At 38.7% G+C, this 25765-nt stretch overlaps 1 protein-coding gene across 3 annotated transcripts in view; it reads right to left on the bottom strand.

Annotated features, from left to right (window-relative positions):
- The window catches only part of ATG10 (autophagy related 10), an 81614-nt gene extending 56906 nt beyond the window's left edge, over positions 1-24708 (bottom strand). For 2 of the 3 annotated variants that reach the window (XM_035310312.1, XM_035310314.1), the window contains exons 1-3: positions 24647-24708; positions 23597-23722; positions 17499-17618 (exon numbers count right to left, since the gene is read on the bottom strand). In XM_035310312.1, the coding sequence (XP_035166203.1) occupies positions 17499-17618; positions 23597-23722 (246 nt within the window). In that variant the 5' untranslated portion in view covers positions 24647-24708. Of the gene's footprint in view, positions 1-17498; positions 17619-23596; positions 23723-23995; positions 24043-24646 lie in introns of those variants that run through there. The other variant, XM_035310313.1, reaches the window with a different exon arrangement.
- Between the last annotated feature and the right edge of the window lie 1057 nt (positions 24709-25765).

Below are 25765 nucleotides of genomic sequence, written 5' to 3'. Positions count from 1 at the left end.
GGTTCATCCCCTTCTCTACAAACGTATTGCATCAGCTCAATTCCCTCCTACTCGTAACACTTGTTTATATTCATCCACTCACTCCTTGTAAGTAAGTACATCTACATATTATTAGCAAGTTCAGTTCAAAGTGTAAGTGCTCATTTCTTAATAATTATTATTTTAAAATTTCCTAGGCACTTGATTTTGATTTGCTTAAGCAAATTGTTATATTACTCATGTAAGATTACTAAATGTTCTTCAATCACTAAAAAAAATGATTAAGCTTTTTAATTGACTATTATTTACTTCTTTAAAAGGTGTTGTCCTTCAAGAGGGACTTCACACATATAAGGGACCGACTCACCACAGAAAGATTTCTAGGCCATACTAAAAAAACAATACACCATTCACTGGAACACCTACAGCATAACCAGCTGTCAACACATTGGAGTCTTGGAAAAACTGTTGCTTACATGCAGTTATGAGACCTATGACAAAGGGCTGCCTTTGAAAAAAACTGGCAGAAGTTAATTCTCAAAGACACGGCTTACAGTAACACCAACAGGTGAGATCTGAAATTACCACCTACAAAAAAATGAGGACACCTCCCCGAAAAAAGTGTATAGGATTACAACAGGGCTTTTGATTGAAGACAATAAGGTTCATTAAGTAAAAGACATAAATAACAACCCCCCTCATGTTATTTTTCCATTTCTTCCCTTTTACCAATATTTTCATCAAAATGGTATCAGCAGTTTTGAGAAAGATTACTTTTTTTTTTTTTTTTTTTAATGGCATTAAAGTAACTATTTAAGATATATTTGTAGAGATGGGTTTGAAATGAAACTTGTAACAAGACTCTACTGCAGCAGGAAAATGCCCTTTTCATGCAGAGACAAAGAAAATATGTAACAGTAGTAGAAGAGGTAAAAATATATATATACCAAAAAAAGTGAAAAACGTGAAGCAGTAAATAAAGTCTAATATTAAAATCTGATCAGCAGTGGTAAAAAATAGCCTGTTGAAAGTACTGACAGCCAGACTACTTTAGGTGCCTAGAACAACACTATATAAAAATTTAGACTGGCTACAATGTTTGAAAGCATAGTTTAGAAGTCACTTCATCAGTATGTTTATGATTCATTTTGATTTAAAAACTTGGATATTACAGAGCTTTGCATGTCTGGCTACTAATTCTGTTATCTATAAAGCAGGATCAGATACAGTTCACAGCAGTGTGAGTCCTTATATTAGCTTCAGAGAAAGCTGGGCAGGATTTCAATACACCCTTTCTCTGAAATCTCCTACAGCTACCATTGCCCATGCAACACTATAGCTATAAAATGATGAAATCAACCAGAAAAAAAAAAAAAATCACAAAATAAGAAAGACAGGGAAAGTAAGTATTTATCATATTGCATTAAAAAAAAAAAAAAAAAAAAAAAAAAGAGTATTTCAAGTACATTTTCCTTTCAAAGATGGTCATGTACTGTAAGCATGAGACGCAGCACTACACAGTAAGTCTAATGTTTTCCCTGAAAGCATTAAGACTTTTTGCAGTTATGAAGAACTGAGTAATAAAGCTTAGTGGAATTACTGGGGTTTCTGCACAGATCCTGGATTTACTTTGCATGTAAATTCACTAGTTTACACATGCATAGCAGCTTTGGCTACGACCATGTATGTCCAGAAATTCAAGTCAGATTTACCAAGTCCTGAACATCTGTTTAACATAGGATCAAAAAATGCTACCAGAAAGGTTCAGCACAGTTTTGCTCCTTGGAGACACTCAAATCTTCCATTACTGGGGACGGGGTGCTATCAATTAAAGCACAATGGGCTCCTCTGAATAACACAATGGTTTAATATCCATACACTCAGCATACTGCCACGGGGCTGCCCACCAGGTATACAACTTACAGTTAGTCATATGCACTGTCTTCCCAAAGTATATGTTTTTGAAGAAAGATGAAAAAAGAATCAATAGCAAAAAAAATAAAAATAAAATTTATGTCACCATAGTCCTTTAATCAACTCATGTTTGTTTTTCCGTATTGCATCAAATCCACATGACAAAACATTTTGAAATTACTCATCAAGTTGCTTGTTAAATAGTGTACACTCTGAATTACCTTGAATTATTTTGCAATGCTTTGATTGATTTTTCTTTCCTTCAGATTTGAATCTTGTGGTCAACCGAGTGTTAGGTCCAAGGAAAGGCAGGGCTTTTGCTTCAGCTGGGACATTTACAAGGTCTTTCTCAGGTGGATTGCCTGGCACATCGCAAGTTATCAGCACATGTTGTAACTCTGCCCTCAAGCAGAGAATTTTTTATGTTCTCTGTCCTCCACTCAACCATTTAATTTCACAAAACTTACAGGAACTTGTCTTTAAAAACCCCTACCTTGCTCAAATGCAGCTAACATCACTCCACTGATGGAAGAATTTTTGAGCAGAGGCAAGGGCAGAGATAAATACTACAGAAAATCAAAACAGTTTTTGTAAAACAAGTGAAAAAGGGCATTATACTTTGCTAATTCTTGGAATATCAGACAATTTGCATTTTCATCTTCCCAATGTTTAAATTTTTTCTTAGAATTTTGTATTTATGGTTTTCTCAGAAACTTGAGCAGTTACGGTTTACACAGAAATTGCATCTTTGATTTTAAATGGCAAATATGTTTCTGTCCTTTCAAAGTGTGACGAAAAAAATGGAAAATGTGAATACTAAGCATCCATTAACAGACAAAGTAAGAATAGTTTAAAAACTAAAAAATTCATGGGAGTTTCTACCATTTACACTCAAATGGTTGCAGTTGTAATGTTTGTTTTGGAAAGCAAAATAATTCTAGCTAATACCACACTACAGGATCAAAGTTTTGATTGCATGCACTTTCTGCTGTTCTTTAATTGTATTTCTACATCTTCTGTATTGTGAGTAACCATTTTTGGTTGATTTCCTACAGCAGCAGGAAAACAGTTCCTCAACTGTATTTATAGACCAGTGATAACTGGACTGGTTACAACTTTTTCAGCATATAGATAGATGTTGAGACACTGATGAAGCACAAGAACCCCAGAAAAATAAATGTTTAAATGCATTCCATGTGTCCTGCCTGGGATTTAGGAATTCATATAGGAAGTTTTCACTTCCTCTTCTGTTCATATCTGCAAATCTATATAACTACTCAAGAAAACTAAAACTAACCTTACCTTACCTTCCAAGCCTTGGACAAGATTCTTATAATCAGAAATTAGCAGGTTTCTATTTAAGCACATATCTGCCTTATTTTCCAAAGAACTATGTACTCAGAGGCTTCCACTAAAGGCAGCTGAAGGACTTACCACTGCTAAATACCAGGTCAGTTCAGAAACCTACACTTAGCTTCTAAGGATTACTGAAAGTCCTATGGTCCAGATTAAAAAAAAAAAAAAAAAAAAAAAAAAAAAAAAAAAAAAAAAAGGATGATCTTCAGTCATTTTAAATAATTCTTTTGACGCTCCTCACTTCCAACATGATCTGTATTATCTGCTAACATCTGAAAAGGAGGAAAATCAAAGATTTCATGAGCAGAAGATGGAATTCCATTTGCTTAAGCTAGATCCTTAATTCAGGTTTGCTCTCCATTTAGTGACACAGTCCTCTTACAAGGCCTATGTTTCAGTTTATCTGTTTCAATTACTTACAGGGTTTAAGTTTCAGTTTAGACCCAAGATGTCCCTCATTCTGCACAAAAGTGACAAATTTGGCAACCCCAATACTGCCCCCAGTTGGCAACGAATACAGAAATAACAAGGCACATTTCAAAATAAAGTTGTCACCTTTTGCTACTGGGATTGAAAAAAGTCAGCTCCAGCTCTTCCCCATCTTTTAGTTCAGAAAACTGTTCTTCCCTCACAGAGTGACACCTTCCAGGAGCTATTTCACATCCTGAAAATTAACTAGTCCAGATGTAACAAAGAAAATAACTATCAAGTCTCTAAGAAATAAAGAAATTTTAAGGCTAGGATGTTATTTAACACAAGCCAGGAAATTTAAAACAGAAATTGAAATTTCAGTCTAAGACAGACATTTTGGCACAGACAACGCATGATTTTCCTTTGAGTATTGTCAGTCAAGATCCTCTCTCCTGGGACTACACCTTCACAGTACATTCCAAATACATACAACATGCGGAGATGTTTTAAAATTCGGTGGTATTTGCATTTGGACTGACATCTTCTTGTAGTATGTTTGACACTGAGCACTTCTGCAACAAAGAACTGAGCCGATTTCAACTCAAGTCTTTTCCAAAGAATAACGGGCAGCTACACATGAATGAATAAGTGAACAGTTTGCTACAGTAATGAATGCCTCAGAAAACAGCAAGTTTGCAGGCACCAGATGGAAGAAGAACATTATTGCAATTCCTGCATCCCATTGTGCAACAGCCAACAGAGCCGTTAATGCTTTCTGGTGATTTCTAAGCTTTTTAATGTGCTTTCCTTTGAAGGTGTTTTTTTGTTCCCTGTCAGTCTGCAAGCTAGGTTCAGCTGTCTTGGAAAGAAATTTTATTGGCAAGCCATCAAATAGGGAAAAGTACAAAATACGGATGGAAATAAATACTATTAATTGTATTACAAAAATCACTAGTTGGACACAAAGCTTATACTATAAAAATATGACCTATTACCTACGGCACAAATCTTTCACCTCCTGCAAGCCACAGCTTTCTCCCTCCTATGCTAGAGCTGTCTCTCTGCATCTCAGTTTATCACTGATCCCACAAAAATGTCTATATCATGATTGTGAAGAGTCTTTACTCTTTACTCTTTTTCTCAGAAATAAATCTTAAATCTTATTAAGCATGTGACATTAAGTTTTTCTCCAGAATTCAGGGCAGAATGGTAAAAACTGTTCAAATCCAATTCATATTATTTAATTTAATTGCTACCACCACACATCGTCAAGAGAAAGCTTCTCATTGAGCAAAAAGAAATACGCCCAGTTACAGACATGAGTTTACACTCAGCAATACATTTACCCATCCCCAAACATATATGATCATTTAAACAATCTTCCCTTTACTTGGAATGTACAAGTGAGAGTGTCTCACTGAAATTGTCAATAAACATGTCTAAGCAATGTCTGAACTAGTTCCTGGCAAACCAGGGCAGAAAGATTACACAACATTAACAAGCTGAATTCAAGAAAAATGTACTTGCTATTAAGATATATTGCCTTATTCATTCAGGAAAGCACCTGTATCTTATACAAACTCACAAAATCAAATTCATTCCTGCTATAAACTGGAACAGCAATTTTGAAATTGGTGCATTCACAATCCCATCAGTACTAAGTTTTAACATACTGCCTTGGTAATACCATGTTGAGTACCAGCCCAATTACAGAAGGAAAATAAAACAAAACCCAACCTTATTTTCACAGCTACGTTTTTACAGGCCATGTGCTACAACTTGGCTATTATGAGACAAGAAAGCAGTGTCTCCTCATTGTGTTTGTCTTTATGATGCTAGGTAAGTTACTGTTATTATTGATATTGACATATTTCATAACTACAGAAAACATTATCCTTCATGCAACTTCCTAAATCTCAATTAACCTCAATGCTACTTGGTTACAGCTAGGAAGGATTAGACCTCAGAATCACACACAGACTACACAGTATGTATAGAATATACATGAGGAGAACTTTGCATTCTGACCTTGAGAAGAAATGTAAATCACTATATTGACAATACTAACAATAAAACAGCAGTGACTGCTTTTTATTTATTTTATTATTATTATTATTATTTTAATTAATAAGGCTAACAAAATTGACAGTGTAGAAAGATTTAAAACATAGAGGAAAAAAAGTATGGGACTGCCTATTTTTCCAGAGTAGGAAATAAGGACAGTTCTTTGTAACACGGGATAAAAACATTGTTTCATTTACCTTGAGAGTGACCCATATTAACAGTTAGAGACAATGATGGTGAGATGTTTTTGGGGTAAAAATCTGAAAACCCACAGTTAGACCTCACAGCAAAAATGACTGTGTCAAAGACCAGAAATTGTTAAGGCAGGTAGGCTAACTGAAAAGTAGAATCATAATCGTGTGGCCTAACACTGCAATAATGCCAGAGACAAATAATGTCAGTCTTCTTAACTTTCAAGATAATTTGCTGCTTTACACTTCTGGTAGATGTAAATTTTCAGTAGCGTAACTTCAGCATCCCTAAGTTGGGATCAGGTCTTGGATCCCCACCACCAAAAGCAGAGTTGCAGGGTTACTTGCTGGGCTGCAGTCCATGCTACATCACTTAAACATAGCTAGAGGGACAGTAACTTAGGAATCTTTTTAAAAGTAGTAAAATAATTTTCAGAAAGAAATAAAACAAGTAACCTAAGAGCTTCCTGACTTCGGAATTTTCTACAATGCAGCAACATGTAGAAGTTCAGCCATTTTGCCTGGTTCTCAGGAAAAAAAACGCTCACTGTACGGCCCTAAATCTCCAATACTCACTTCAAGCCAACATGACCTGTATGTAACAAGTGAATAGTGCAGATACACTAACATGAAAAATGAAGCATATGATGCTGCTACAAAACACAGGCACTTAGCCAAAATCAGAGTATTGATCCAACAGATGAGCATTTTCCCTAGAAAATTAGAGTATAACGCTGTACCAGTGTAATTTAATTTAAAAGAAACAAAGGAAGGCATATATGCAAGGCTTGCAACATGAAGTATTTGGTGGTTCACCATAAAAAGCAAAACGTTAACAACTGACTAGACTGTGATTTTGCTTCCTTTGTGGTAGAACAGTATTGACAAATACTACAGTGTCATGTTTCTCGTTTGTAAGCTAATGTCACAAGCACTTGACAAAGACAGCCTGGACAAAAAGACAATGCTCTGCCATGAGTTAGGGCAACACATCATCAGACCGCCCCCCCGACCAGCCAAAAAATCGTGATCAGAGAGCACTGCAGCCTCCCTCAGGACTCCTTCCCACTCTGGGAGGGAGCGAACTAATTACACCTGGCACAATACATACCGCTCAACATGCTGATGCAGCAATGCCACACGGAGTGCTGGGAGCAAGACTCATTCTTCTTCACTCTGTCCAACCCCATGCACTACTATCACTAACTTATGACATAAATATGGGCAGAAAACAGAAGCACGCTTTAAAATCCAGGCCTCCGAAATGCTACTCATGATACAGGCAGCTCTCTTAGCTCTCTCTACCTTGTATTAGTCAATCCAAAATGTAGTTATGCATCAACTATTTTCACAAGTACTCCTATTTCTCTGAACTAACTTATCTTTACCTTCACGAGGCCAGATTATTCCAAACACGTGAGTTTTTAGGAACACAAAGATTTTACCATTAATCTCCTTTTTAATTATATTTAACATCACTGTCAGTTTCAATGTATACGCTCAGAGCATATTCCTTTGGCATTGAGCATATCTCAGTGATTAATCAATTCTGAACAACCACCACCAATTTGTATCACACATTCTACTGAATTTTGAAGTTAAGAGTCTTCATATACAAACCCATACAATTAAGAGATGAAGCAAGCTGTTAGAGTAAAATTCAGAGTAACAAAAATGGGTCTTTTATTCTTTCTAGTGAGCTGTTAACCACATGCCTGTTCCCATTTATGAGCTGTACCGAGTAAAATCACTCCAGCATATAGCTTTTTTCAGCTACTGAACACAGTTTTGGAGACTTAGATGGTGAAGTGTTTGGTATCTACCTGCTCATATATCAGGAAGAATCAATGTTTTCTACTGGTATGTTCTTCCAGTCTCTTCATTCTCATTATCCCCAAGCAGAGCAATGCTCAGGAAGGAAATTAATGCCACAATGGTGCTCTGAGGAGAGGCTGAGAGGGCTGGGACTTTCAGTCTGGAGGAGGCTCCAGGGGATGTCGTCTATATCTATAAATACCTGAAGGGACGGCACAGAAAGTACCGAGCCAAGGTCTTGTCAGTGGTGCCCAGTGCCAGGACAAGAGGCAGTGGGCACGAACTGGAGCAAAGGAGGTTCCTCTGAGCACCAGGCAGCACCACTCTGGTGCTGTGCGGGTGGCTGAGCACTGGCATAGGCTTCCCTGAGGCCGTGGGATCTCCTCCTTAGGGATCTCCAGAACCCACCTGGACATGAGCCTGGGCACCCTGCTCTGGGTGGCCCTGCTGGAGCAGTGGTGGGACCAGATGGCCTCCAGAGGTCCCTCAGCCATTCTGTGATGTTACACATCTGTGATATTTTTAATAATATAATATGGTGCTATGGTGCTTACCATAAGCACTGTTGATATGCCCATCACTTGAGTATCTCTTCAACCTACAGTAGCTCATATCAAACTTTCTGGCTTTGGAGGAAAAAAGACAGGAGATTTTTTTTAAAAAAAAGAAAAGCACAACAAATAAGATCTATTTTTATAATAGGTTTTTCTTAATAAGACTATTAAAGTGATAACATTAAATTGAAAATAGAAAAACAGATTTTAATTTCTCACAAGCCCTTCAACTTACAAAACTGTAGAAGCTGGACAAACATCAAGGCATGTCAAGCATATCACATCAAAACGATCAACTATGGGTATCAGCCTATCTGACACAAAAGTTACCAAGCCTTGTAATAAATAAATAATTTATTTGAAGACATTACCCTAAAAAAACAAGAGGGGAAGCAGAACAGCCAGCTAGGTTACAGTCTAAATCTGTAGTCTGCATATCTCTGAGACTGCTGTACATGCACCTACAAGCAGTTTTAAGGTAACTTTGGCCACATAATTTACAGGGCAAAGACAACTGTTATTGTAGTATACTCTCATGCCATTTAAAAAATATTATTTGTGACCTAATAATAATGACTTATTAAAAAGGCAGAAATAAAAATGCAGTCTGTATTCTTATGAAATTAATTCATACTTTAAATTTACTTAATAAAATCTGAACTTCAAAAATTAAAAAAGAGTTCAAAGCTCTCAGTATAATTTTTCTTTCCTAGATTCAAAAAAATTAAAAAAGAAAAACATTTTTTTTCAGAACAACTTTCTAGATGTCAGTAAACAATGCACTGAAGTAGAAACAAAACAACAATATTTCTTTCCAATATCTGTAACACACGATTGCGGGCCAAATGAATGAGCTTATAAATAATTTTGTCAGTGGCGCTATTAGTCTCTCAAAGTTCAGGCTCTGGGAAAACCGTCTTCACTTAGTAGTCTCAACGTGTGCTTCAAAGGAAATGGAGGTTTATTTATTGCAGAAAGAAGACATTCTGCTGGGATTATGGCATGCCTTCAACCACTGTAAGTCTAAGTGAACTGTCACAATCAGTTACCCTAGCTGAATTAGAACATTTTTTTCCCAGTGCTTGATGTAGAATTTATTTGCTAATATTAAGTGATGACTTTGAATACTAAGCACATAAAAAGTTGAAAACACTTTGCACTAACACCTAAACCAAAAAGAAATTACTTTTAAAGGTCATACAGTGTGCTTCTTCAATTCTCCCAAAAGCTTCATAATTAGTTTGTATTTGCTTTGATATCATTTCTAAGGTTTGTAAAAACACACTAAGTACATTCTAGTGGGTAAAACTGAACAGCAATCAAAGAATGTGTAAAATGGGGAATACAGATTACAGTCCCACCATACACAACAACAGCCAAACCAACAGCATGTCATCAAAGCTGTTGAAAACTAAATGTAACTACTGTTAAAAAGATTTGCCAGGATACCAAAGTCACACACAGAAAAGTGATCTGCAAAGGTATGGGGGGGAGAAACTTCCCATGCCTCTAGAAGTTCCTAAGAGTAAAACATTTAGCCTCTTTCATGAAGACTGAAACATCCCACCAACAAAGGAGTCTAGAAGCAGGATTTATCTTGGACTCAGATGACTTCTGTCACCATAGCATTCCTCCTTTATTGAGTTTTTTTCCATGGAAGGGGAGTAATCTCTCCCGAAGCTTATTTCAGCTTTAATATTTCTAAACAATGTCATTCTTTTGCCAAGCTTTTTAAGCTAAAACAAAGTTAATAAAATCCACACCAGATTTTTTTCATGTGGCTTAATAAAAGCTAATTCAGTTTTTAGATTAATATAGTTTTAAGCAAAATCACAAGCATCTTTGCTGCATTTTGCAACTCACTTTAGATCTCCTTAGAACAGGTGGTTTCCTGATTTATTTATTTTTTATATGTTTCCATCACCAGTTTGAGGTTTTCTTCCTGTGACCTGGCATTTTAAAAGGTTTGTGGTACTATGCTAGAAAATGAAGCATCGAGAAAATCTGGAAGATAGGGCCAATCAGTGGCCTGGCTAATACAGAATTATGGGCATAGACATGTACTATGGCACAATTAAGGCTGCCCACAAGTATTTTGGGCAAGAGCATTAAAGGAAGAGCTGATTCCAGGGAGACCCAATGGCAGAGGAAGCCCGGCATGCTGGAAGAGTCTGAGTTGAACTGAAATTAAAATTCATTCTTCCTGTCAAAACTACCAAACCTTCTTCCATCAGGTTTTGGAGGGAACATAATTTGGGTTGAGTACATATGCAGCATGACCTACTCCCTCCTCAGACCATCAGGGTAACTATGGGAAAGACTATGGGTAAACTCACCTGCTTCTGGAGCAGCTGTTCTGCTCTTCAGCTGGGATCATTCACTAAAAACTGATGTTTGAGGGGCGTATGTAATACTTGATTGTCTCCTTGTGTACTGAGGACCTTTTATTATTTTCTCCAGTGAGTGCTGGATTCCATTAAATATATTTACATTTTTCTCCCTAAGTACTTTTGCTGGGTTTTTACTTCACATTTTTTAACCATCCAACAAATACTGTGGTTCTGCATATGTTTACACTGAGCTCATGCTATTTACTTTTGCACAAAAAAAGGAGTTGTTCTTAATTCTAAAAATACTGGAGTTGTTTAGAGAAAAAATGATTAATAATTACTAAGATTTATAATTTTCTAATTGTTATAAACTGAAAAGCACAGCTGAACAGCAAATCACACAGTATTATGAAGTACAAGAAAGATGTCAGGCTCACTCCCACACCCTTCATCAGGAAAGTCTTCACTTACACTAATGAACATCTGCCAGCAAAGGTAGTCGATATAAAAATAAATATATATCTTAACCGACATATTAGTGAAGCTCAGGGCTCATTTTCCAAAGGCAACATCAGTTATTAACAGACCTTCTACATTCCCAACCTGCCCACTCCTACATAAAGCAGCAATGGATGTAGCTTCAGAAATGGTTCCACGCTGACTCACTACTTCTGCAATACCGAGAAGAGCTGAGACAAACCACACACAGAGAATTATTACTCCAAGTTATTGCTTCCCTTAAGCTATTTGAATAATAAACAGAAAGAATGCATAAGTGAATCCAGATTTTCCTATTTCACTCTTTCAGTATGTAAGCTCTTTGAGGCATGAGGACTGTCCTCATTTCAAATTTTGTACAGAATTTTTCATCTTGTCAACAATCCACGTAATAATATACAGTAGTAATCGTTCTGTCCTTGCTTAAGAAGTGTCTACATAGCACTTAACAAAGGCTGGAGTGGGATACAGTTGATGGTAAATACTAATGTCCAGAATGAAAGCCAGTGTTTCAGTGCAATTGGCTGACAATAAAAAAACGATATACCAATTCAAAACATTTAAATAACTTAAAATATATGAAAAAAAAAAAAAAAAAAAAAAAAAAAAAAAAAGCATTCTGTTCACTATGATTTTACTTAAGAAAAAAGAAGGATGATGGAAAAAGGAAAAAACTGTAGAAGGATAAGTTTCCAATTTTAGAGGAAGAGGACCCTATGGCCTCAGTCAAGATATTACTGTCCCAGTATTCCTCAAAATCAAGCACATTTTAAGTTCATCAAATTTATTACTTCCCTTGCACTGCTGGTCATCGTTGCATTTAATCTCAGTGAAGAGCTTGTGATGCACGACTTCTATAAATCTCAGTTATAAAATTGGTTAACATAAGGGCATTGACATAGAAATATTTTAAACATACGTTCTACATATAAAGTATACAAAAGATGATACAGTTCGATGTTCCTTGATACAGACCCTGACAGATCTTCCAGCAGAACAGATTTGACCTGGATCAAGAAAGAATATACACCAAATATTTTTGAAATAGCCAGAATACAGCATGGTAGTTATACATGATTTCTGCTGTCTGCAGAAAAGTATAGATGATACTCACCTGGCATAAAGTCAGGATAGCACAGAAAGACAACTGACTCAATTTATTGAAAGATGCTCCAGAAGATTTATGATCTCTCCAGCTGTTATCCCAAGGACTAAATCTCATCTCATTAGTTAGAAGGGAGTTTCCTTCACAAATTTGGTTAAAAATTTGTATATAGTTAGCCACAATGTCATTAGCAGTTTCTGTTTATCAATATGGGTAAGTATACTACCACATGGAGCCATGGATGCAATTCTTCCAGAAAAGGAGCAAACGTCCCTTTCTCATGTGAAGACAAACATTTTGGTTAAACTAAACCCACAGAAATCAGAGAATGGCTTTCCAGAGAAACATTCTCAATTCTTTTCTAGTAAGACAATAAATGGAAAGAGAGAGGCTCTGCATAAAACAGGACAACCAGGCAATGGTTAGAAAAATGGCTTGACATCTCAGTTACTGACAAGTACAAAGAGAAAAACATTCTGAAACTGCTCTAAGTAGGTATTAGCATTTAAGCTTACCTGTCTCCAAACATCCTGTGTTTAAAGTTTCAGTGTGTCTATGCAGATGTAAAACCTTCTTCATATTTATCTTAACCTAAGCTTGCTCTAAGGGTCATTTGAATACAATGAACAAAATCCAACTCATGGCTCTAACACTGTACCTGCTTAAAAGCAGGGCATTGTACCCTCTCACAGCTTCCAACACCCTATGCAGCCCTTATATGAGCTTATGAGACAACTCCTCTACCGCCTAGGATGGCTCAAAAATTACAAAGAGTGTGTCTGGAAACTAGCAGGTGTCAAAGGCTCTCTGGCATGTGAAAGGATAACGAGGAGACAGCCTGAATCCTGCAGGCTTGCCAACGAGCTGAAGCAACCATCAATTAACTACTATGTGCATGGCAGAAGCCTTCAAGTTCCAGAAAAGGGAAAACCTGCTTTGTAATAGATAGCATGCCAACTTGCAGCACAGTGGCTCCCAAACATGTTCTTAGCTTCTGCTGCATTCCTGCTGGTCCAACAGAGCAGGCAGCCTCACATTACAGAAACCTACTGCAAATCAGCTTGTCATTAGTAACTCACAACACCTGCAACACAGGGAAAGCAAGAAGTTCCCACAGGAGCTGGAGTACAGCAACTGCCCCCTCATCTCCCCCCCCCCCCCCCAAAAAAAAATGGTGATGTGCCATCAGAAGTACTTTGCCACACCAGTATGTACAGCTCCATCACACGTGCCAACTGTGACTGCCTGCTCTGACCGCTGGTATCACAAGGGCCAGAGCATCCCACTGTAAAAAAAATGAAGTTTCCAGCTGAAGTCAAGCATGCCAGTCCCAGTGCAAGGACTCTCAATGCAAGCTGCTCCGATGGCTGATCCTTACAGTCCTGAACTAAGTACAAGCTTTACTGTCCAAGTGAAATCTCAGTGAAATCAACAGCAACAACTGCTGTGGCCTTTAATGAGCATTCATCCATACTTTGTTGTACAAAATTCGTATGACAAAATGCAGACTCCAACATCCAAGTTAACGATCTTCTAGCTTTCCTTTATCAATGAAGAAAAATAGACTCTTCTAGATTCATCCTCCCCTAAAATAGGTTGACTGATTTATACAAAAAACTGCTTTTTCACCTCCTCAGTCTGAAAAAAGAGATGTAAGTGACAAGCTTTATGTTGCATCTATCTAAAAACAGCAAAAATAAACCTACACAGAATTTTATTCTTGGTCTTCAGATGCTTTTTCTTCTCTTTATTAAAACACAAGTTGTGTAAATGGAACCAAGCACACCACATAATACAGACCGCTGTGCAGAAAAGACCAGAATACATAGCTATTCATTACTCCCTCACCACGAAGACTCCAAATATTTAGATAGCACAGAATGAGATGGAAAGTTGAAAAAGTTAACTGTCCATGACCAATGAACTGAAATAAACTTTTCAAATAATTTGATCAGTTTCCCCTGGGATCCCATGATATTAACACATTTTTGATAACGTGATATCCGATCGTTGATTTTCTGTTTTAATAAGGTTACTTTAATTCAACTATTCTGCATATCTTTTGCACTGTATCGTTATACTTTAGTATCTCTTGACAGATTAAAAACAAACAAAACAGTAACTATTTTGTTTCTCTGTAGTTTCAACACCGTATTTATCTTCTTTGCTGTAACAGGATATACCCACTGGATTATTCAATGTCACCTCTGGTTCAATTACTTAAATGGGAGTTCTACCCTTATTATAGATAGCTTTCCTATATTTTCATCCAGCTTCAAAATTTTGTCTTCATTATATTCCTCCTAATTTTCACTTTGCCTGCCAAAACCAACATTCCATTCGTAATCTCTGAACTGGATTTCCCAGGAACACTCTGGAGCGAAATTTTATGACATGCCATATACTTCAGTACATTTTTGCCTTGTCTTTTTGTCAATGCTTGTTGTTCCTAACAACGGATATTGATTACAAGGACTTTTAATTTCCTAATTTTTCCTTTCTGACTGTTCCTAATTAACTACCTTACATAAAACTGTGTCCTATCTCCAACCACACACTGAAGGAGAAGATCAGATGGAAGTATCTCAGTGACACACAAACAGTAGATGCGATATAGTAAAGATCTAGATCACAACGGTAATTTCAAAATTGAAAATTCTGAAATGCAAAGCTATCAGTCAATGGCCAGATATTTTGCAAAAGCAACTATAATTCTCACTTAGAGCTCCCTTAGGTTTCAAATATATAAAAATACATTATATAAAAATACATTTTCTAAACTATACTAAAAAATATGCTAAACACTGACTGCATATAACCATGGAGGACTTCTCTAGTTCCATCAAAACCCCCACTTTTGTTCAAGGCTACTCATCATAATCTATTTCAATAAAGTGTTTTAAAAGACTGTAGTAGCTCTGTAAAACCATGTGATTTATGGGTGCAATGTGTATTTCTACAAAACAAAACCTATGTAAATAATAGACTGTTAGTGCAACAAAGCTCTCACAGTCTTCATCTATGGAAAAAAAAAAAAAATACTTTTCATGCATGCACTGGTTTCTTGAGAAAATTTATCCCCCTACAGTCACTGCTTCCACCTTTCTGCTTAGTCTTCAATACATAGTTTTACTTTACATTTCCATAGCAAATTTCATTCTCTAACTAATCAGTTTGCTTCTACAAAATTCTAGATTAAATAGCTACACTTTTAACAGCATGGTTACCCTTCAGTTCAATGAAGAATATAAATTTGACATAATCTCTGTTGGGTAACTAATATTTTGGAAAGGAGACAGTATTTTCTTACGTATACTACTAGGTCTTATAACCTACATAATCTTCTAAGACCTTCCTCCTGCTTGATTCTTCATCTTTATTGCTACTGTGCAACATGAACAAAGATTTCTCCTCAAAGAGGCCCCACTGATGTTCAAGGTCCCTGCCAACCTAGACACGTCTATGATTCAAGATACATAAATCTGTCACAATATTTCAAGATAAACCATAGAGTTTGACCTAAAACTATATTTCAGTACATTAAAGACTGAAGCTTTTTCTTTTGTTGTCACACTCTTTCTGTAGCTGATACCATTTTCTAGAAGAAGAACTAAACAGCTTTACAAGATGCTCTTTTAAAATACATTCTGTAATGAAGTCTTGATTCATTATTAAAACAGTTCCAATAATAAAAAGCAATTTTGAATATAAACAGTAATCTGTTCTTACAAGCCAGGACTAAAGTACACAAACCTTGTTGTAATGACAGCTAAATAACAACCTCTGAAGCGCTGATACTAGCCTTCATTTTAAGAAAGGCTAGAATTTAAATTAAAGAAAAACCTAAAATGCTTAAGATGCATTAATGCTATTAATTTGCAGCTATCAAACAAATGCTATTAATTCGTAGCTATCAAACAAATATAAGATAATGATTTTAAAGATTATATGGATTCCAATTTGTATCAAATCTGGTGTACCAGCAATGGGGTTGTAAAGTTTCCTAACTTTTTTCAGAGTTCTGAACAAGCTGTCTTAACAGCAACAGGACTAAGTCTTGTTTGCAACTTACTTGTGTCATTTGAACCCTAGCTGCTCCTCAGGGTACCCTGAGGGGGGACCAAGGTGCTGCTTCAGTCCAGTCCTGGACTTGCACTGATCAGCCAAACAGAGCATGAAGATCAGCCTTCTACCTACCAGTAAGGTCATATTTCACCTATTCAGACATCAGTTCTCACAAAACTTTTAGGATTTGAAATACCTACCCCTCTTCAAAATACAGCTGAAATCCATGTGTGAACTGAAAAATCAGTAGAAACAACTACCTAGTAGACGGTATGATTGTTTTAAGTGGCATTTCCTTAGAAATCAGGCCAAAAGAATACTGATCTTAGACCCTGTACCAGAGTCTCTCTGGGGAAAAAGAAATCATTGTGATGACGAGAAAAGAAAAGGAACTGTTACAGGGAAAGGTAACTGGAAAATATACTCTGTCAATGTATTCAGCGGTTTATAATAGAAAGAATCCATTGTTTTCAGTCAATTATAATCCTAAAGTTCTTTTTATATCTATGATAATAAGAAAATAAGTGAATTTCTACTGTTTATATCTTGATTAGTCAATAATCTGGAGGTCTAATGCAGAGTCAAACAAGCAAATAATTATTCTAATCAGTCACCCTCAGTTTAATGAACAAGATTCATTTTCTGGAAGAAATCAGTTTATTTTCCTCAAAGAACACCTAATATATTTTCTTTCCCACTACTGGTTTCAAAAAATTGCTCAATATTTTTAAGATTTGGTAAGAATTCTCACAGCAGAAAATAAGTATACAAGTATAAAACTCTTATACACATATTATTTCTTGAGAATATCATTTCAAATGAACATAAAACTGAAAGTTTAAATTTTTTAATTTTTGCCTCTAAGATAACTAAATAACGATGCCTTATCTTTTTCAAAAAATTGTTTTTTTTTTTTTAAATGGTAGTGAATTGATGTACTAAGAAATATTATCCTTCCACGATGACACTATACATACATATATACGTATATACAAAAATACATGCTAGAGCCTTTCCATTTCCTGTGAGTTTTCACCTCCAAGCTAGCTGCACACATGAACAAGAAGAACTGAATGAAGAATAACCAAAAGCCACTGCAAACCATAACTTAAGAACTGAAATCTTTCTGGAAGGACTTAGTTTAATAATAGAATATTTTTTAAAATCCTGTTCATGATTTCTTTTATTAACTCAGAAGTCTAAAATCTCCACTTACTTCAACATGCAGAAACAACGCTTGTTCAATGTTATCACTGTTTTTGTCCTTGAGATCTGGTGGGATGCCTCTGTTTGTTATTCGGAACTGTGTTTTACTGAGATAACCATCAGCAAGATCCTGTGATCAGAAAAATAAAAATAAAAAATCAAAAATCTGTAACCAAAATGCTGAATGCTATCACTGTTCTAGAAAATAAACAGCATAGCATTTATGCACAAGCTCCAAGTCTTTTTATAGGAACCAACCACTGCATTGCTTTTCGTCATCTTCTCACAGTCAGTTTACACTAGTTCTCAGTGTTAAAGGAAGTCACAGATGTGGAAAGTGAAAATACATTTCAATATAGTAATTACTTGAATGAGATAACTGATACTTTGGAAGAAAGGGTGACTGCCAAGGAGTCAGAAGACAGTGCACGAAGGTCATGAAGAGATGGGCAGCTAGTAACTTGCAAGGCATTGATCACACCAGTATAAATTTCTCAATTATTAGTAGCTTGTTTTACTTTAGGACTTTATGAAAGAGAAAACAGCAAAGCTTTACCTTCTCCCAATTCCCTTTTTATCATTCTGCTTCCCAGACCACATGGTCTACTGTTGTAAAAGGCCCTTGTGCAATTCTGAGTGGTAGGAGAAGCTTTTAGAAGCTTTCCCTCTTTGCTGACTTGACTATCTGCACACATATAAAAAATATTTTTTCAATTCAAAGAAGAGAGAAAAAACTTTACCAACAGATCACTGGAGAAACATACACTCTGAAAGGGAGAAAGAGTATACAACACAAAGAACAGTAGTTGCATGTTAAGAACATATTCCTCAAAGGAAACAAATAAATTGGGGTTTTATTAGCTGTTTCATTACATTTTATTTTAGACAAACACAGAAAGCACATGTGCGACATCTGATGAAAAAGGATTCTATTCAAAACAGTCTCTCTACAGAATTCATTAATGTAGCATTAAATTGCTTGACAAGGCCGCAAATTTAACCATAATTTAACTCTTTGGTTAATCTATCATTTCTGACACGGTTTATTTCATGTATTTTGACCTTTAAATCAACACAGGTTTTATTCGGACACGCTGGTTCTCTCCTTTCAGTGACACTGCAGTATATGTACCTCCAACATCTGTTATGCCTATACATGTACTTTGTTCTTATCAAGTTTCACACCTTAAATAAAACAATAATGCCATCTATATGTGTTTTTCCCTGTGAATTTTTAAGCGTGAATCATATTATGAGCAATTATATTGCTCATCCAGAGGATGAATCTGCCAAACTTTGCTGGATGTCCTGGTTTTACAACCAACCAACTGTATCCTGGCTCTGAAGAACCAAGCATGCAGAGGACAATAGAGGTGGAAAAAATTAGGCATATCTTGGTGATACAAAAGCCACTCCATTCATTCTCAACACCCTCTCTCCCTGTCTCTCCCTGGGGAGTTTCATGCAAGCATAAGCAGGAGTACAGCTACCTACATTGGTATTTATCACCCTAAGAGCAGCAAAGAAAGTACTACCACCCACAGAGGTGAAACACCCCAAGGCACAATGAGCTTTGCTGGAGAAGGGCTGGATATAACATTCACCTCCCTGAACCAGTTTTTCCAGTGGGGGAAAGGAGCCAAACCATATAGTCTTTGTGCTTTGTAGTATTTGAATGCCATGCAAAGTAGCTAAATACAGCTGGAAACCCAGAGTTAGAAATCTCCATATTTAACAGATAGCAGCAGAGAGGTGGCTGGAAAGAGGAGCATCCTTCCCGTTGCACTCTGTGTACCTAATTTGTACACTTCTGCCCTATAAATAAATCAATATTTTAGTAAGGATTTGATCCTCATGAATGTGGAAAAGGAGTCCCTTTCTTTTCTAGCTGTCTTTTAAGTATCATAAACAAAAGTGAACCGATACAGCCTTTGATACGACCACCCAGATTAACCTAACTAAATACAACTTGTAGTATTTAAAACAGAAAAAAAAAAAAAAAAAAAAAAAAAAAAAAAAAAAAACGGAAAGCAAACAGTGGCACAGCCATCACAGATGAGATTTAATTATCCTTCCCTAATAAAAGTCAGTGTTACTATCTAAATTGAGGTCCTACAACGGAGGCTCTCTTAGCTTTTTATACAGCTTTCTTTCTGGGGGAAAAAGAGGAATTATAAAAATGACACAATTTAGAACATTTCACTTACAGCTAAGAATACCAGATTCTGCTTGGGTCATGTAAGCCTATGCCACAAGCAGCTTGGCAAAAACAATGAGCATTTCATCACCTAAGTTTAATCTCTGCTGAAAACATGGGAACACAAGAACACAGTTCTACAAGTCTGATTTACTTGTGTGGTCTTATTGCCATCAATGGGTCTATTCACGTGAGCATGGAATGAGGAATGGGATCCAAGTACATTACATCAGCAAAACCAAGTGCCCCAAACTGCCCATAACACATACATTGTTAAAAAAAAAAAAAAAAAAAAAAAAAAGACAATGAGATACTTTTTTAACGAAAACATTTCCTTCACAGATTATACAGGATAAATGAATGGTCTCAGTGGCCAGGTTTTTATCACTCTCTGAAATCACAGAGTCGCCAACTTGGTCCATTAAAAAAAAAAAAAAACTCTCACATTTTTTTTTATATATGAGAACAATAATCTATCTCATTTTGCTATTTCCAACAAAGGTTCATATTTCACAGAAAGTTCAAACTTTGACCCATGTTTTGAATTCCAAATAGAGGCTCATAGCATCTTTCTTTGTTGAGTAAATCCCTCATAAATAGAACCTTGGACCAAAATCTAAAGTTTCAAAAGGTTGCCTACAAGAAAGGGTACATTGTAACACTTGGCTATTAACTGCACTGTTTTAAAAACTTCTGAAAAGAATGTATCTAAGGCCAAAATCCCACTTCTTACTGAACTTGTTTTATCTGTGATGAAGGGATTACAAATGGTAACCCCTCCACACAATTATATGGAAATGATATTACAAATTTACTCTGGGAATTGCTGCATTTCAAAATGGTACAAGCATGATTTTTCTCCCCAAAATTCATGAAAGGATAGGGAACAAGACCTTAAAAATAATTTATAGCAAAGAGAAGAAATACTAAGATAATGAGTATCTCAAACCATCTATTACTGAAAACCAATCACAGAAGCAAGAAAATATAAGAAAGCAAGCATAAAAAAAAAAAAAAAAAAAAGAAAAAGGAAATCCTAAAACAGCATGGCCTTATTATTAGGTGGAAAATAACAGAAGCATTCAAAGTAGAAAAAACAAGTGTTCAAAGTATTTCTATTGTACAGGAGATAAAATACAAACAGTGTAGCCATGTGCCATAACCACTACAAATTCTTCATGTCAGGAGTAGTTAGTTAAGCAGGACATTAGCATGAAGTGGCTATAATTAGGTATTCTCAAATCAGCACATAAGAACTGCCAATGTACTTCAAGTCTTCGAGCACTGTGGAAGTTTCAGAGAACTTGGGAGAAGGCCAGTACATAACCATATTTCTTTAGAAGTATGTATTTACTAAGTTGCATAGCTATACACACATTAGCTTGACATCATCTCAACCATAGACTTCATATGGAATTCAATCATTAATGAAATATATTCATTAACTGGAATTATTTAAGAAAAATAGATTCTTGTTATGGAAACTTAAAAAGGTAAGATTGCTTGATAAATATCATACAAGATACATGCATACTTCTGTAAGATAGCCATTGATTCCAAAAGCAGAAATTAAAAATTAACATTATCCTAAACTAGTCTGACACCTACTAAAGGACGAAAAACTATTAATTCAGAGATCTCAAATATAACTTAAAAATGGGAAATCATCATGAAGAAGTGACTCTAATGGGGTCCTGTGGGACTAGTCTATTTCAAATTTTGGTTAATGACCTAGAAACAATATGTAATTGTTATCGGTGAGGTTTAAAAATGATGGGGATGCAAAAAATAATGAGGATTGATCACTAATACAGATTCTTCTGGTTGCTGTATGCAAGTAATTAACATGTATTTAAACACAAAATATATAAAGTCACACATCTAGAACAAAGACTGCAAGATGAAGGATTAGATCCTTAGGCACAAAATCCCTGCATTTGGTTTATGGATAATTAGCTGTACAGGAACACTCCATGTGGTATTTTAGTTTTTAAGGTTAAAGTCACCCTTTAGTAGAATGATTTGGACTTCACAGTGACACAATATTGATCATCTGGTTCTGACCATGGCCAAAGAACAATGCTGACATACCGAAAGGATTCAAGGATCCACAGGAACACTGGAAAACATGCCAAACAGTCAATGAGGTCAATGTGTTTTGCTTAAGACAGATAAGGTTAAGGGGTGAGTCGATCTGAATGTGCCTGACAAATCTGGTGACCTTCTACGATGGGGTTACTGCATTGGTGGATAGGGCAAGAGCAACTGGCACCATCTACCTTGACTTGTGCAAAGCATTTGACGCTGTCCCCATGATATCCTTGTCTCATAGTTGGAAAGACATGGATTTGATGGATGGACCACTCAGTGAGTGAGGAACTGGCTGGATGGTCACACTCAAAGAGTTGTGGTTAACAGCTCAATGCCCAGGTAGAGATCAGTGACCAGTGGTGTTCCTCAGGGGTCAGTACTGGGACCGGCGCTGTTTGACATCTTTGTCAGTGACACGGGCAGTGGGACTGAGTGCATCCTCAGCAAGTTTGCCAATGACAGCGAGCTGAGTGGTGCGGCCAATGCACAGGAGGGAAGGGATGCCATCCAGAGGGACCTGGGCAGGCCTGACAGGTGGGCCTGTGCAAACCTCATGGAGTTCAACAAGGCCAAGTGCAAGGTCCTGCACCTGGGCCAGGGCAATCCCAAGTACAAATACTGGCTGGGCGGAGAATAGATTGAGAACAGCTCTGAGAAGGGGCTGGGGGTGTTGGGTGACAAGAAGCTGAACACGGGCCAGCAATGTGTGCTTGCAGCCCAGAAAGCCAAGTGCACCCTGGGCTGCACCAAAAGCACCGTGAGCAGCAGGGCGAGGGAGGGGATTGTCCCCCTCTGCTCTGCGAGACCCCACTTGGAGCCTGCACTCAGTTCTAGGACCCCAGCACAAGAAAGACAAGTCCAGAGGAGGGCCACAAGGATGATCAAGGTGCTGGAGCACCTGTCCTGTGAAGACAGGCTGAGGGAGTTGGGTTTGTTCGGCCTGGAGATGAGAAGGCCCCTGGGATACCTCACAGCAGCCTGCCAATGCCTAAAGGCAGCCAGCTGCAGGAAAGCCAGTGAGGGACTCTGTGTCAGGGGGAGCAGGGATAGGGCAAGGGGGAATGGCTTTAAACTAAAAGAGAGGAAATATAGATTAGATATGAGGAAGAAATTCTTCACTCTGAGGGTGGTGAGGCTCTGGAACAGGTTGCCCCATCCCTGGAGGTGTTCAAGACCAGGCTGGATGAGGCTTTGGGCAACCTGGTCTGGCGGAGGGGTCCCCGCCCATCGCAGGGGAGTTGGAACTAGATAGTCCTTAACGTCCCTTCCAACCCAAACCATTCTATGATTCTGTGATTCTATGAATCTAGAACTACTAAAACAGGAAGAATTCTGATAAAAGATGGGTCCCCAGCTTCAAAGACAATGCACAAGTTCCAGCTGCTGGAAGCTGAAGCTAGGCAGTTCAAATTAAAAGTATTTTTTTCAGATTTCAAGCAGAGTCAACCGTTAGATAGGCTTGTTAAGAATTATAATTGTTTCCTCATCTTTGGGAATTCTGAAAATGAAGACAGAATAATGCCTTAAAAAGCATGTTGTCATCAAAGCAGAAATCATGAGATTATTCTACCCCTTTGTTACATAAAAAGTCCATCCCAGCAGTTGTTTCTGGATTCATGAGTTCTATTCAGTAGATGCCTTGGCCTAAATCCTCAGATAAACCACCTCGGTGCTCTTTTGCTGTTGGATCAGCTCAATAAAATGCCATTTGTTTCATGCAATACAAACCACCTAAAAGGTTGTGCTAGCTTCTAGTGGTTGCCAACAGCTCAAAAAGGTCAGCAAGGCTATCTAAAAATTAACACTTTGGTTATTTTTACCTTGGTAGTTCTCCACTCCCAGCCATCTCCTATTTGTTGCGAATGTTTAATAAATTCTTCACAGTACTGCCTGAATCTTTTTTCTTCCAGAAAAAAGTCCTCTTCAACAGCCATGCTACAGGACATCTGCAGAGCAAACTAAACGTTAGTACTGACAGACGAACACTAAAAATAACTCGCATTGATTTATAGCAATTGAATAGCGGAATAACAAAGCACTGGGAAACATTTTGTTTCTTTAAAACAAAAGCGCGTTTCTTCAAGTGCAGTGCATTGGAGAATCGCAGAGTGGCTGAGGTCGGAGGGATCTCTGGAGACCGTCTAGCCCAGCCGCCCCGCTCAGAGCAGCGTCAGCCCCAGCAGGTTGCTGAGGATCATTTCCAGTTGGGTTACCATTACCTCCAAGGAAGGAGATGCCACAACCCCTCTGGGGAACCTGTTCCAGTGCTTGGTTACCATAGCAGTAAATATTTTTTTCTTATGTTTAAACATAAGAAATAAGTTGGTTTGTGTGCTGCTTGTTGTCATTTCATAGGGTAGTGGTGAGAAAAGTCTGGTTCCTCCTTCTTTATTCCCTCCTACCGTTTTTTTATACCCATTGCTAAGATCCCAAAGAGCCCTTGGTTCTCCAGGCTGCATGACCACCGCCAGCAAAGCTCCCCCAGCCTTGTTGTCTCTCTCCAGGATGAAGTCCCTGTATCCCATCCTCACCTCGCTCGCCAGACCCCCGTGGTGTCCACCAACCAAGTTACCTCACCACCCCATAGCCATCACAGGTGCTGGCGACACCAGAGGCAGATAGGGGTGCGGATGCCACCCCAAAACAGCACCCTGCTTTTGGCCGACCCCCCTGGGCTGCACCCAGCGGGCACCTCCGGACCCGTGGCTCCTGGGGGCTGCGGGGGAGCCCCCGGGGGACCCTGCCCGCGCCCCCTACCCCCTGCCCTGTCAGGGTGCTGTGCCCGCCGGGCACCGCCGCGGTGCAGGATCCGTCCCTTCGCCCCCGCCGGCCGCGGGTTCGAGCCCCGCGGCGGGACGTGTGCGCGTTACCTGGATAAGGAGGAACGGGAAATTTGGGGATGGGGCTGCCTAGCCCCAGTCTGCCCCCTGTCCCCCGTCCCGTCCCGTCCCGTCCCGACCCGGGTGCAGGGGGGGCGGCAGCGGGTCCCCCCCCAACACACACAGACACACACGCAGGGGATGGCCCCCAAGGGTGCGCGGCGAGGAGGGGAGGGGGGAGCAGGGCGGAGGGGGAAGGGAGGGGGAGGGGCGGCCCCGCCCACATCGCAGCACCCCGCCTGCCGCCCGCTGCGCATGCGCACGATGCCGGCCGGCAGCGCTGCGGCTCTGGGAAGGGGGGGGTAGGGAGCGCATGCGTGGAGCGGGGCTGGCGACCGAACGGTCGTGGGCGCTGAGGGGTGGCGGCGCCTCAGCGGCGGGCGGGAGGGGCGGTTGTCTGTATGTCTGTCTGTCAGTCAGTCAGTCAGTCCGGCTGTCTGTCAGTCCGTTCGGGTGTCAGTCCGGTTGTCCGACCCCCCCTCGGGCCCAGTGTTTCTCAAGGGCTTTGTTTCCTTAAATGCTCCTCGACGGGGCAAGGAGTGCTGGCTTTAAACTAAAAAAGAAGAGATTTAGGTTAGGTGTGAGGAAGAGATTCTTCCCTCAGAGACCTGTGAGGCCCTGGGACAGGCTGCCCAGAGAAGCTGTGGCTGCCCCGTCCCTGGAGGTGCCCAAGGCCAGGCTGGATGGGGCTTTGGGCAACCTGATCTAGTGGGAGGTGTCCCTGCCCACGGCAGGGGGTTGGAACTAGATGGTCTTTAAGGTCACTTTCAACCCAAGCCATCTAAATTTCTAAAATTCTAGCATTACTTTTTTTCCTCAAAAGTCCTAGTCTGCAAAGCGTGGCTCCACAGGGGACAAAGAAGTCCCTGACTGCCACGGCACAACCAGGCAGCACCAGAGGGAAATGGGGATCCAGGGGTGAAACGTGGTGTGTCGGTCTTCAGGCCATCGCACCTACAAGTCTTTGGTGATCTGGGTGATTCAACAGGCATCAGACTCTCCAGCAGAAGCACTCTCCAGAGAACTCTTCATCGAGCTCTTCTCTCCCTCAGACCCCTCCTCCCACCATCCGAAAAAGAGGAGATGTTTGAGCAAGATAAATTTAGTTCA

The sequence above is a fragment of the Oxyura jamaicensis genome, chromosome Z, assembly GCF_011077185.1.
Source record: "Oxyura jamaicensis isolate SHBP4307 breed ruddy duck chromosome Z, BPBGC_Ojam_1.0, whole genome shotgun sequence".
Taxonomy (NCBI): Eukaryota; Metazoa; Chordata; class Aves; order Anseriformes; family Anatidae; genus Oxyura; species Oxyura jamaicensis.
Note: the sequence above shows the minus strand (reverse complement) of the source record. Positions and strands in the feature narration are given on the sequence as shown.